General features: G+C 47.0%; 1 protein-coding gene across 1 annotated transcript in view; it reads left to right on the forward strand.

The window, feature by feature from the left end:
• The window catches only part of LOC124284010 (importin-13-like), a 53,961-nt gene that overhangs the window by 12,549 nt on the left and 29,165 nt on the right, over positions 1 to 12,247 (forward strand). The window contains 4 exon segments of the mRNA XM_046720047.1: positions 8,851 to 8,982; positions 9,231 to 9,311; positions 10,749 to 10,937; positions 12,140 to 12,232. Coding sequence (XP_046576003.1) covers positions 8,851 to 8,982; positions 9,231 to 9,311; positions 10,749 to 10,937; positions 12,140 to 12,232 — 495 coding nt within the window.

Here is a 12,247-nt window from a genome sequence, read left to right on the forward strand (position 1 = left end):
TCAAATACCGGACTAGAGGCTGGATTGGACGGGCAAGGTGCTGTGGGCGTTCCCCGCCTCTACCACTCATTCCCAGGGTCTTCTCCCAGCTGTCCACCCAGCCAGCTCGGCTACTTGTGCTACTGGCACCGCTATGGCCGTCATAGAGCTGGTTTCAGGTAATTCTCAGGTTTCTGGCTTAGCCTCCTGTTCTATTACCTTTTCTGTGGATGTAGTCCCAGTATTGGAGTTTTTGCAAGCTCGTTTGGAAGAAGGCTTGGCGGTTTCGACTATTCGTGGCTACCCCACCGCTATTTCCACTTTCCACACCCCTGTCGATGGTGCTCTTCTGGGGCAGCACCCTCTTATGCAGCGCTTTTTTAACTGGCGTGGATCGGATTCAACCTGTTGTCAGACGAACCAGCCCACCTTGGGATTTGTCAGTCGTGCTAGATTGGCTGTCCGGTCCTACGTTCTCATGCCTATCGGCTATTTCTATTCAGCTGTTCACATGGAAGGCCGTATTTCTGGTGGCGGTAACATCTGGGCGAAGGGTCGGCGACCTACATGCTATTTCGGCAGACCCGGCGCTGACTGTGTTCCATCCAGATCGTGTCAGTATTCGCCTCCCGGATACTTACCGTCTGAAGATTGATCACGCTTTCCATGTGACAGCTCCTATCGAACTTCCTACTCTTACCAAGCCTTCCACATCGGGGACTTCTGCAACAAGCACTCAACCGTTGGATGTCCGTAAGACTCTCAAGGTCTATATCAAACGAACACAAGGGATCCGTAAAGGTACCCATCTGTTCTGCTGTTACTGTGGCGGGAAGGCTGGGATGCCGGCTAGCAAACAGACCCTAATACGCTGGCTTGTATCGGTCATTTGTGCTGCTTATCAGGCTAAGGGCAAGCCTCCCCCTGAGGGTTTGAAGGCTCACTTAGTCAGGGCAGTGGCCACGTCAAAGGCTTTTGCGCGGCACTGCCCATTGAAGACTTTTATCAGGCATTAACAGGTCGATACACATTCTCGTGATCGTGCGCGTTTTGGACGTTCTGTTCTCTCCAGTGGAATGTGTCCTGCCACCCTGACCGAGTGAGTCTTGGTTATCTGGACAGTTGACGCTGCTTTCAATTGTGTATCATTGATATATCCGCTGTTATCATATTTTACTCCTTTCGATTCTCTCAGGAGATTATGGTGAGTTAGGTTCCCCCTTACAGTGCTCTTTAATAGATTCACGATGTGGGCGGGGTTTTTTACTTTCGCACTGTGTGTGAATTGCTTTGCTTAACCTATGAGGTCGGGTCTGAGTACTTTCCTCCCTGTCGGTTACCCACCCATCATGCCTCTCGCGGAAGCTTCGGGACACGTGACAGGTGAGTGTTGTTACATTCTTCCTAACGATCGCTATTTATGTGTACTTTGACAGAATTCCCTCCTCCCTAGCCTCCGGTCTTTGGGAGTCTGAGTTAATGCATATATGTACCCCAAGGACGATCTCTATGAAAAAGAATTAGCTAAACCCATAGAGGTTTCCAATTCTTTGAAGAGAATCGTCCTTGGGGTAGGGCCACCCACCTCCCCGCAATTCTGTTCACTGATTTATTCAGCAGAAGAAATAATGATACAGGCCTAGGTGCTTACCTGGTTGGCTGTGCATACGTAGCAGGGAGGTAACTCCACGTGGTGGGGGCCGTATAATAGATAAAAAGAAGTTTTATTTATTGTACAATATTTTTATTAAAACATTGATACAACTGTCTCATGACATTTTCCCCAAGGACGATTCTCTTCAAAGAATTGGAAACCTCTACAGGTTTAGCTTATTCTTTTTCAGAAGAAGTCCTCCTTGGGGTACATATAAGCATTAAAATGTCCATTTTAAATCCTACGACAGTTGTAACTATATTTTTAATAAAATATTTACAAAACAAAAAACTCGTTTTGTCTTGTGAGACCACCCCTACAGGGCCCCACCGGACCAACACAGCCAAGAGCAGGTAACTCTCGCCGTCTACCTCGTACCTCACTTTTCATGCTGTCGTTCTGTTGAATAGACGTGCGTGGTGTTCGTTTCGAGTTTGCTCTCCTACCGATACGATGAGTGTAAAAGAGTCTCAATCTGTATGTATGGTTCCTTTCTCACATGCGAGCGTTAGATGGGCGTCATATGTGGATATTTTCATTCATCTTTTGTTGTAACTTTGCCGTTGGTTCTCTGTTTTCCAGCCATGTGGCAGGCAAAATGGCGGACCAGCGATCGTGGTTTCCTTGCTATATGTTCTTGGTAGCTTGTAGTAGGAGAGTTCATATATTATGTTTGCATATTATATGGTAGGCTTGCCTAAATTCTCTTTCTTTTCAGCGAATTTGTGGTAAGTCGTTGAGTAATTTTGATAGTGTTCGTTTCAGTATCACTCAACTTTACTCTATCACTAGTACACGCGAGGGTGGCTAGCCTTTTTCTGCTTTGCATTGTATGTTTAGTATTTAAATGGCTGTAGCTTGTAGCATTTATATATCGCCCGTCGCGGATTATTCTTGCCATTACTTGTGTTTATGTGTTTGCTGCTTCACAGTTCCTGCTAGTAACACTGGCGTGGTTCTGTTTGTTGCAGTTTAAGCCCTGTGGCGTTGTGCCATGCACACTACCGCCACAGGATGGTTATAAAGTGTGCCTCCGGTGTTTAGCCGAGGGCGCTCCACGACGCGATCAAGGATGCTCATAATAAGCGCCCTTGCGTCAATATTCCTGTTACATTATGTTGTATTATGATACATATTTCATCACGTTTACACACAGCGTGGCTCATAGGCCGAGGTTGTGTTTTTGTCTGGGTTTCTGCGCCCACGGCGCATTCTTTCCGATAACGCCAGATTTAATGTTTTCACTAATCTGCTTCAGGCGGGGATAATATTTGATAAAAGGTTTCTAAGGAAATCCCTTTATCGTTTCCCCGCAAACAATGTTGCTGACTTAAATATGACTCAATTTGCTTCACTATTGCAGCAACATATTCTTCAACATAATGTCAATTCGATGATTGATAGCGATGTCGGGCTCCGTAAGGAGCTTCGGCTCCCATAAAGTGTTGATCTCGAAGGTAAGTTCACCAGGTGTCGTCTGTGGTGAAATTCCGCCCGATTGACACGGTGCTGTCTGGGTTCGCAAGGAGCTCAAGCACGCCTGTCGTCGGGGTGGATCGGACGCATCTGGGGGTTGGCTGCGACCGAGCTCTGGCTCGGAGAAGCGCCTCCTCCCAGGCAGCGATCCTGGCCGGCTCAGGTGATGGTGTGCCGCCGGCACCTTGTGGCGACCTAGCCGGGCTCAGGTTAGATCCACGGGCGCCTGGCGCCCGGCGATGCAGGTTTTGCCCTGTCTTCGCCTGGTGCCCTGACTGGCGGTCGCCTAGGCGCAGACCAGCTCGGGGACACCGCGGCGCCTTCGGCACCTTGTGGCGACCTAGCTTTGGGCTCAGGTTCGTCACGGGCGCCTGGCGCCGGCGATGCAGGTTTCGCCCTGCAGGTTTTGCCCTGGTGCCCTGACTGGCGGTCGCCTAGGCGCCGACCAGCTCGGGGACACCTCGGCGCCACGTGGTCAGTCGGGGTTGCCCGGGAAACCTGTATATCGCACCGACCTGGGCTTCGGCCCCGGTACGGAGCAGATCCCCAGCGCTGTTAGCTCAGGTCTCGGCCTGATGTCTATCAATGCCCTGGCCAAGAGGCCGTTGAGTGTGACGAGCTGCCGATCACCTCGACGCGCCGAGGTCTACCCGTGCACTTACACCAGGGGAGCCCTGCATTGTCAGGCCACTCCCATGTGTTGGGGATCGGGGTTCGAACTCGAACCGCCGACCCGAGCACTGACGTACATACATGTGTATGTATGGGTATTTATATAGCGCTATAGGCTATGTTTGACTATACGCTCAGTGCGCTTTTGGAGAGTACTTGGGGAAACCTGATTTATCAGGCTACTCATACGTGTCTCGGGATCGGGTTCGGTCTAGAACAGCTGCGCCGGCTCTGCGGATTCTCTGAACCCGTGGGTAAGCGCCGACCCAGGCCGGCACTGGTAGGGCGCAGATTCCCCGACTCGGTAGTTCAGGTCTCGGCGCCGGTAGTTCAGGTCTCGGCCTGATGTCTATCGGCGTATTGACCTAGATGCCATCGAGTGTGCGGGTGTGACTGTCACCCGCCCGAGGTCTGTCTGAGTGCTTGTGAAACCTTGATTGTCAGGCTTCTCACATGTGCCTCGGAATCGGGGTTCAGGCTTCATTACAGTGGACAAGTCGATTTGAGCTTCGCTCATTTCGCTACTTTGAACTTACCACTAAGTAGGTTAGTCCCTGAGGGCAAGTGCGAGATAGAATCGCGGCTGTGTTGCCTCAGGTGTTGTCCATGTCGACTACCGAACCGTTGGAGTTAAGCCTCCCCGAGGGAAGCCTGCTTCCAGCACGGCATCCGGGACAAGGCCTCACACTCTCCCTTAAGTCTGCCGTTCTTTCCCCTTCACAGCTCAACGCTGTATGCTCCTTTCGGCGCATCTCTCAGCTGCTGAGGGAGCTGGTGGAAAGGGGAGAGAGCGCCGTGGAATTTTTTTCGTCGGCTGACTCTGGGCGGCATCTGACGGGGCAACTCTCATCTGGCTAGGGTCTGCATTGTAGCTGTGCCAGTCAAATGATGAGGGCGGTTATGGGCATATCGCCGGGACAGTTTTCGAGGAATACGGAAGTCTGTTGAGCTTCGTTACTTCCTCAGGTGCCCAGGCATCAGCAAGCGTTAAGTTGCCGACTGCTGGGGTTACTATATTCTGCCGCAAACACCGGGCGGAGCGACACACTCCTGTGTCGGCTTCCCGGAGACGGCGACAATACTCTGTGCCCAGATCCAGTCTTTGCTGGGCTAGGCAACCAGTGTGGTGGTTTCCAATGGTCAGGAATATGTGGGGTTTGACTCCACTTATTTCATAGTTGCCATTACGAACGGAATGTTCAGACCCATTCTCATCTGAGAGTGAACAAGTTTATAGAGGTACTGTCCTTCAAGATGGAGACACCGCTTCGGTGATCTCATCTGCCGAGACAGGGATTGGCGCTGCGCCAATCGACCTCGAAGTCGCGTACCTCCTTGTTCCATTGCACCCTGATTTCAAGATTTACCTTCATTTCTTGTTTGACGGGACGTGCTACCAGTTTCGTGTGCTCTCTTTAGGCTACATTACGGTGCCAAGGGTGTTCACCAAATTGAGGTTTATTACAGCTCAGATAGCCAGATCGCAGTGTCGGTGTTGTCACCCGTACATAGGCGACTGACTCATCGTGGTTTCAGATAACTGTTGAGTCTGGGGACCTCACGATCAGTTACGAAACTGGGCGGAATTGTCAACCTCACGCAGTCAGATGGACAGACGTCAGGCGTCTCTCCGAGGGTCCCCACCCCTGGAGACACCGTCGCTCTCAGTCCAGCCAGATACATCCCCACCGGGTTAGGGCGATGTTCTGGGTGACCTGCAGCCTCTTGAGACGAAGTCACAACCTGCACATCAATGTGCTGGAATTGACAGCAGTCAGGTTGGTATTCGATCCCGCGCGCGGGATTGAATTACCTCTTCGCCAGACATTCTCACTCTGCACGGGGCCACACCGAATCCTCGAATTCACTGGGTGGCTTGGCCTCTGTCGGGTATAACACACGAATTCCTGCAACCGTTGCAGACACAATTCTGCCTGGGATTCGACACCCGTTCAGTGTGTTGATAGTGGGAAGCCGCTGGTGTGCAGATAGGGGATTTCATAATCCCTATTCTGGCGGACTTAGTGCAGATATTGGAGTTACTATAACCTCGCTTTTGGTTGAGAGCCTTATGACCTCCACCATTGCCGGGTACCCCATGGCTATTTCCACGCTTCACACCTCGCTCGATGGTGCTCTGCCTAGGCAGCATCCTCTCGCATATCGGCGTCAGTAGCTGGCATGAACAGGGTTCGACCGCCTCGTCGGCGACCCAGCCCACCTTAAAATTGCCACTTATTCACAATTGGCTGTCTGGCCCTAATTTTTCAAGTATATCGTCTCTCTCACTTCACTTGTTGACGTGGAAGACGACTTTACTTGTTGTGGTGAACTCTCTGGTAGAAGGGTCGGGTACATCCATGCGATTCCCACTGACCCGACACTGACAGTATTTTATACTGATCATGACCGTATTAGACTCCCGGATACCTACCACTCTCAGTGCGATATTGCTTTCCACGTGACTGCTCATATCGCACTTCCACTTCTTACCCAGCCTTTCCGCGCGGGGACCAATCTTCGATTGCTCACCCGTGCCTGTCACTTAATCGAACAAAAGGGATCCGTCACGGGTACCCATGTGTGCTGTTTGGTGGCGGAAGACTGGGGAGTCTGCTAGCAAAGCGACTTTATCTCGTTGGCTTGTTTCCGTAATTGTATGGTTACAATGATACGGTTTACCTCCCCGAGGGTTGAAGGCAGACTGGGTAGGGCAGATGCCGCTTTGTTGACAATACACAGCGGCACTGCTCAATTAAAGGATCGGTTCTGTCGCTCTTTGGAGCCAGCAGAACGCCTTCATTCGCCATTACCAACTTGACACGCATTCTAAGGATCGTGCTCGGTTCGGTCTTCGGTTCTCTCCAGTGGAGAGTGACCTGCCACCCTGACCAAGTTAGTAACTGGTCATTGGTATCGGTTCTGTGTTCAATGTCGATATATTTCATATCACTACATCATTATTAGCCTTACCATCCTTCGGGTTGGGTCAGGTTTGGGTGTACATACGTCCCTTACGCCCCTTCAAGAGGGCGGGTCCGTTTTGAACGCTTTAACCAGTAATATGCTATTAACCCGTCTTCATGCACGGAATTGCGCGAAACCCCACGGGCACTGTTTGGTATGCCTCTCGAGCCGCATGTCACGTGACCAGGTTAGTGTAATGGTGAGCCAACATATGTTCGGCTACGCTTTTCGCTATTCAGGGGATTTTTGTACGCTTACAGTTTTTCCCTCTTCCCGAGCCTTCGGTATTTGGGAGTCTGTGTTGATCAGCTTTGTGGGATGGTGGCCTACACTTACCTTCCTCACGCCGAGAGTGTTTGGTGGGGGTGTTTTTCACTCGTACAATGCATGGCGTTTGTACTCGTTCGATTTCCTCAGAAAGTTTTAGCGAGGCTAATAATTTCTCTGGGTTTTATCGAGATCCCGGCAAGCCCTCTTCCAAACAGGGGCTGCATTCGAGCATTAGTTTGCAGTACTTATTAGCTCGACTCCTGGGTTATTGGCTTTGTAGCGTTTAAATTTTTTACGCTTTCCCTACCCTTATACCTCTCGCCACGATTGTCTGGCTGGGGCTATATTAGGGTTGGGAGTTGTTTCGGCATGTCCCCATACATTCCTTCCATTGTAATGGTTGGGGGCCGGGTTTTATGTCATTGATATTGAGCCAATTGACATATAAGCTTGGGCTCTCTAGTTCCGCCCGTCTGATTGACATCAGCGGTCAGGTGGCTCGGTGTTTTCTATTTCGTATCGGGTTGTAGATTTCACTCCACCACGGATTTAGTTGTTGCCAGACAGAATGCCACTCCGTCTCAAATATCTTTGGGAGTCTGTCATATGCTTATATGTACCCCAAGGAGGACTTCTTCTGAAAAGAATTATACAAACCTGTAGAGGTTATGAATTCTTTGAAGAAAGTCCTCCTTGGGGTAAGGCCACCCGCCTCCTCATTCTGTCTGACACGTTCAGCATGAAAAGTGAGGTACGAGGTAGACGGCGAGAGTTACCTGCTCTTGGCTGTGTTGGTCCGATGGGGCCCTGTAGGGGTGGTCTCACAAGACAAAACGAGTTTTTTGTTTTGTAAATATTTTATTAAAAATATAGTTACAACTGTCGTAGGATTTAAAATGGACATTTTAATGCTTATATGTACCCCAAGGAGGACTTTCTTCAAAGAATTCATAACCTCTACAGGTTTGTATAAATTTTTTATCCTTCTCAGCGACATATCTCAAGAACCGTTCATTGGAGTTTCTTCATATTTGACACCAAGCTTCATATAGCGCAGGGCCCAGTCGATTTTGGTGACCTTCACATAATTTTCAAGGTCACGGCAACACTTTGAGGATTTTAGCATGTTAAGATTGTCAGCAAGATCTCAAGGGTGGTTCACTGGATTTTGTTCATAGACTTTCAAGACATTTCTTGAATGCTTTTATGATACTCAATTTCTATATTACTACTTTTTTACATTCATGTCAAGGTCAGGGGCGGTGGGGTAGCCTAATGGTTAAAGCATTGGCTCGTCACGCCGAAGACCCGGGTTCGAATCCCCACATGGGTACAATGTGTGAAGCCCATTTCTGGTGTCCCCCGGCCGTGATATTGCTGGAATATTGCTGAAGTGGCGTAAAACCAAACTCAGTCAGTCAGTCAGTCAGTCAGTCATGTCAAGGTCAAAGTGAGTCTCGAGAATATTTGTGTGTTTGAATAGCTGCAGAGCAAGATATCAAGAGAGGTTGACTGGTGAAGTTTTTGTTGACATTTAACTTTATCTTAAACTACAACCTTCACTTTCATTACTTTTTAAATTTGATTTGAAACTTTGCGGTAATTAGTGACAACTGCTTGTTACTTTTAGCTTGATAATGGTGTAAGAATCTACACCGAAACAATGTTCTATGCAACAAATAAGAAGTTGTCATCCATAAAGTTGTATGCTTCATTATTGACTCACCAACTTATGGAAAGCCAATCAAACAATTACCTCCCACCAATCACTCGCATACTGTCCAATGTTTCTTTCTATTTGGCATGGTTCTATTTTATTATTGTATCCCCAGGAAACAACGCATGGCCTGTGTCGGATCGTCATGTCATTAGCTGAGACACACACCAAGTTGATAGTCGAATCCTCTCTTGGAGAGAACCAGCAACATAAGAACAATGTCAACGAGCTCATTCAGATGGTGCTGGTAAGTGGGGTGGGCTTGATTATTTACAGACCACCGCCATACAGCTGGAATACTGCTGAATGCGGCGTAAAACTAAACTCACTCACTCCAGACTGCCATATATGTATATGCTGACCACTGTTACACAGCAAACAAAACATCTTTAACATGTTTAAACAGTTGATGATGTCATGTGTAGCCATTAACAACAAGTTCGTAGAATTTGGAGACAAGGACTTGAAAATAAGCTCTGTCCTTGCATGTTCCAGAGGTTCACGTCCCTCCCCGGACACTACCCTGTGGATGAAGCCTGCAGTGACCTATCTTTCACGTTCTGGTACATACTACAGGTAAACTGTTCTTCATGTTCTGGTACATATGTTCTTCATGTTCTGGTACATACTACAGGTAAACTGACCTGTCCCTCACATTCTGGTACATACTACAGGTAAACTGTTCTTCACGTTCTTGTACATACTACAGGTAAACTGTTCTTCTGTCCCTCACATTCTGGTACATACTACAGGTAAACTGTCCTTCATGCTCTGGTACATACTACATGTAAACTGTCCTTCATGCTCTGGTACATACTACAGGTAAACAATCCTTCATGCTCTGGTACATACTACAGGTAAACAATCCTTCATGCTCTGGTACATACTACAGGTAAACTGTCCTTCATGCTCTGGTACATACTACAGGTAAACTGTCCTTCATGCTCTGGTACATACTACAGGTAAACAATCCTTCATGCTCTGGTACATACTACAGGTAAACTATCCTTCATGTTCTGGTACATACTACAGGTAAACAATCCTTCATGCTCTGGTACATACTACAGGTCAACTGTCCTTCATGCTCTGGTACATACTACAGGTAAACTGTCCTTCATGCTCTGGTACATACTACTTGTAAACTGTCCTTCATGTTCTGGTACATACTACAGGTAAACTGTTCTTCACATTCTGGTACATACTACAGGTAAACTGACCTGTCCCTCACATTCTGGTACATACTACAGGTAAACTGTCCTTCACGTTCTGGTACATACTACAGGTAAACAATCCTTCATGCTCTGGTACATACTACAGGTCAACTGTCCTTCATGCTCTGGTACATACTACATGTAAACTGTCCTTCATGTTCTGGTACATACTACTTGTAAACTATCCTTCATGTTCTGGTACATACTACAGGTAAACTGTTCTTCACATTCTGGTACATACTACAGGTAAATTGTTCTTCATGTTCTGGTACATACAACAGGTAAACTGTCCTTCATGCTCTGGTACATACTACAGGTAAACTGTCCTTCATGCTCTGATACATACTACATGTAAACTGTCCTTCATGTTCAGGTACATACTACAAATAAAATTTATGCTCTGGTACCATACAACAGGTAAACTGTTCTTCATGCTCTGGTTCATACTACAGGTAAACTGTCCTTTCTGCAAGTCCATTGAAACCCGATTTTGACTCTCAACTAAACATCTTGACACAAATGGATGACCATATATCCGCACAAAACAGGGGTGTAGTTGAAGCAAGCCCTCTGATTGGTTGATGTTTGTTAAGGAGACATTTACAAATGATGCTTTTTTTTGAGAAGCCATTGCTGAAAAAACAAATCTTACATATCCTCCAAGTCAAGCAGTTGATGAAAGTAAAAATTCCCACGAATATAAAGAATGTGTAGATTTACAAGTGTCAACCAATCAAAGGGCTTGTTTCGACCACAGCAAATCGGCATGAAAGTCAAATTATTCACTCTCCTCGTGTTCCAGGACGAGCTTCAGGCTCTTGATGCAAGTCAGTTCCGCATCCTGCAGCCGATCTTCCACCGTATCTACTTCTCGCTGATGGAGGTGTTGCTGACCAAAGTCCAGTACCCCAATGACCAGGAGTATGAGAGCTGGTCCAGCGAAGAGAAAGAGCAGTTTCGCTGCTACAGGCAGGACATTGGAGACACGATGGTATGTACACATTGTCAACAAATATGTATTTGTGAAGTTTTATTGATCATTTGGTCAGGTGTTCAAATAGAAAATATATACTACTCAACCTTTCTAGAGGAATAATGCATGAAGATCCAAGAAGATTGGTCTTTAGCAACCCATGAAACTAACAGGATTGGGTGGTCAGGTTCACTGACTTGGTGGACACATGTCATTGTATACCAATTGCGTAGATTGATGCTCATGCTTTTGATCACTGGATTGTCTGGTCCAGACTTGATTATTTACAGACCTCGACCATATAGCTGGAATGTTGATGAATATTATAGTTAAAGTACGAGGACGCTTGCGTCCGAGTGCTTTAACGTTACAATAGTTCAGGGCAAAAGTGTGCTTTATTACACTATACATGGTGGGAGAGCGAACTGTATTTCTTTTCTAAGATGCCAAATTTAATACTTTCTAAGGATAATTACGATTAATTTAAGGCAGAAAACAAACGACGGTGTCGGTGACTTAAATTAAGAATGCTCGCACAGGGCTAACTGGCGCCGCTGTTTTATCGATGTGTCTGCCCCCTTACGTTAAGACGAACGTTACCAGAAAAAAAACAAATGATAAAAGTCTGATGACGTTTTACGTTCGGATTAAATATCTTCCCTGAATTGTTTTGATTACATCTGTCATTAACATGAACCATATTGGGCAATATGAACGTCGCATTTTTACTACAACGTAATTTAGATCAGTACATCCAGATGAAGCTGACATTCACGATTGCATTGTGGGAATGTAAACATTGCGAACGTTACCGTGTCGCGGAAAACTTGTGAGTCGAATTGACACATTTTAACCGTTGTAAAACATAAACGTAATGTTTCCTCCAGTGATGTTAGCTCAGAAGGGTACACAAAGTCCGCAGTCTAGACTACCAGTTGTCCGACTTCCATTTTCGTGGAAGCCGCAGTAGCTGAGCGGACTTTGTGTACTGGCGATTAGGTGCCTGACTCTGAGGGTGTGGGTTCGAATCCCGGATGGGACTCAACAACCCCACCCCCACCCCACCCCAAAAATGTGCGTGAATCTGTACTTTACTGAGAAAGTGTAATCCCAAATATAACATATGTTATATCCTGAAAATAGACCAAATCAGGAAGCTGCTACAACTGTTGTCCTTTACATTTGTTTGCTGTTATTTACAAAATGCTTTCATATTTCAGATGTATGCCTTTAACATCCTGAGAGAGCCTCTGATTGGCTATCTGTGCAATATATTGAAGAATCTCCTTCAGTCGCAAGATTTACGCTGGCAGGTGGGCATAACTTAT

This window comes from Haliotis rubra, unplaced genomic scaffold (genome assembly GCF_003918875.1).
Source record: "Haliotis rubra isolate DU_JTF1 unplaced genomic scaffold, ASM391887v1 Scf328, whole genome shotgun sequence".
Classification (NCBI taxonomy): Eukaryota; Metazoa; Mollusca; class Gastropoda; order Lepetellida; family Haliotidae; genus Haliotis; species Haliotis rubra.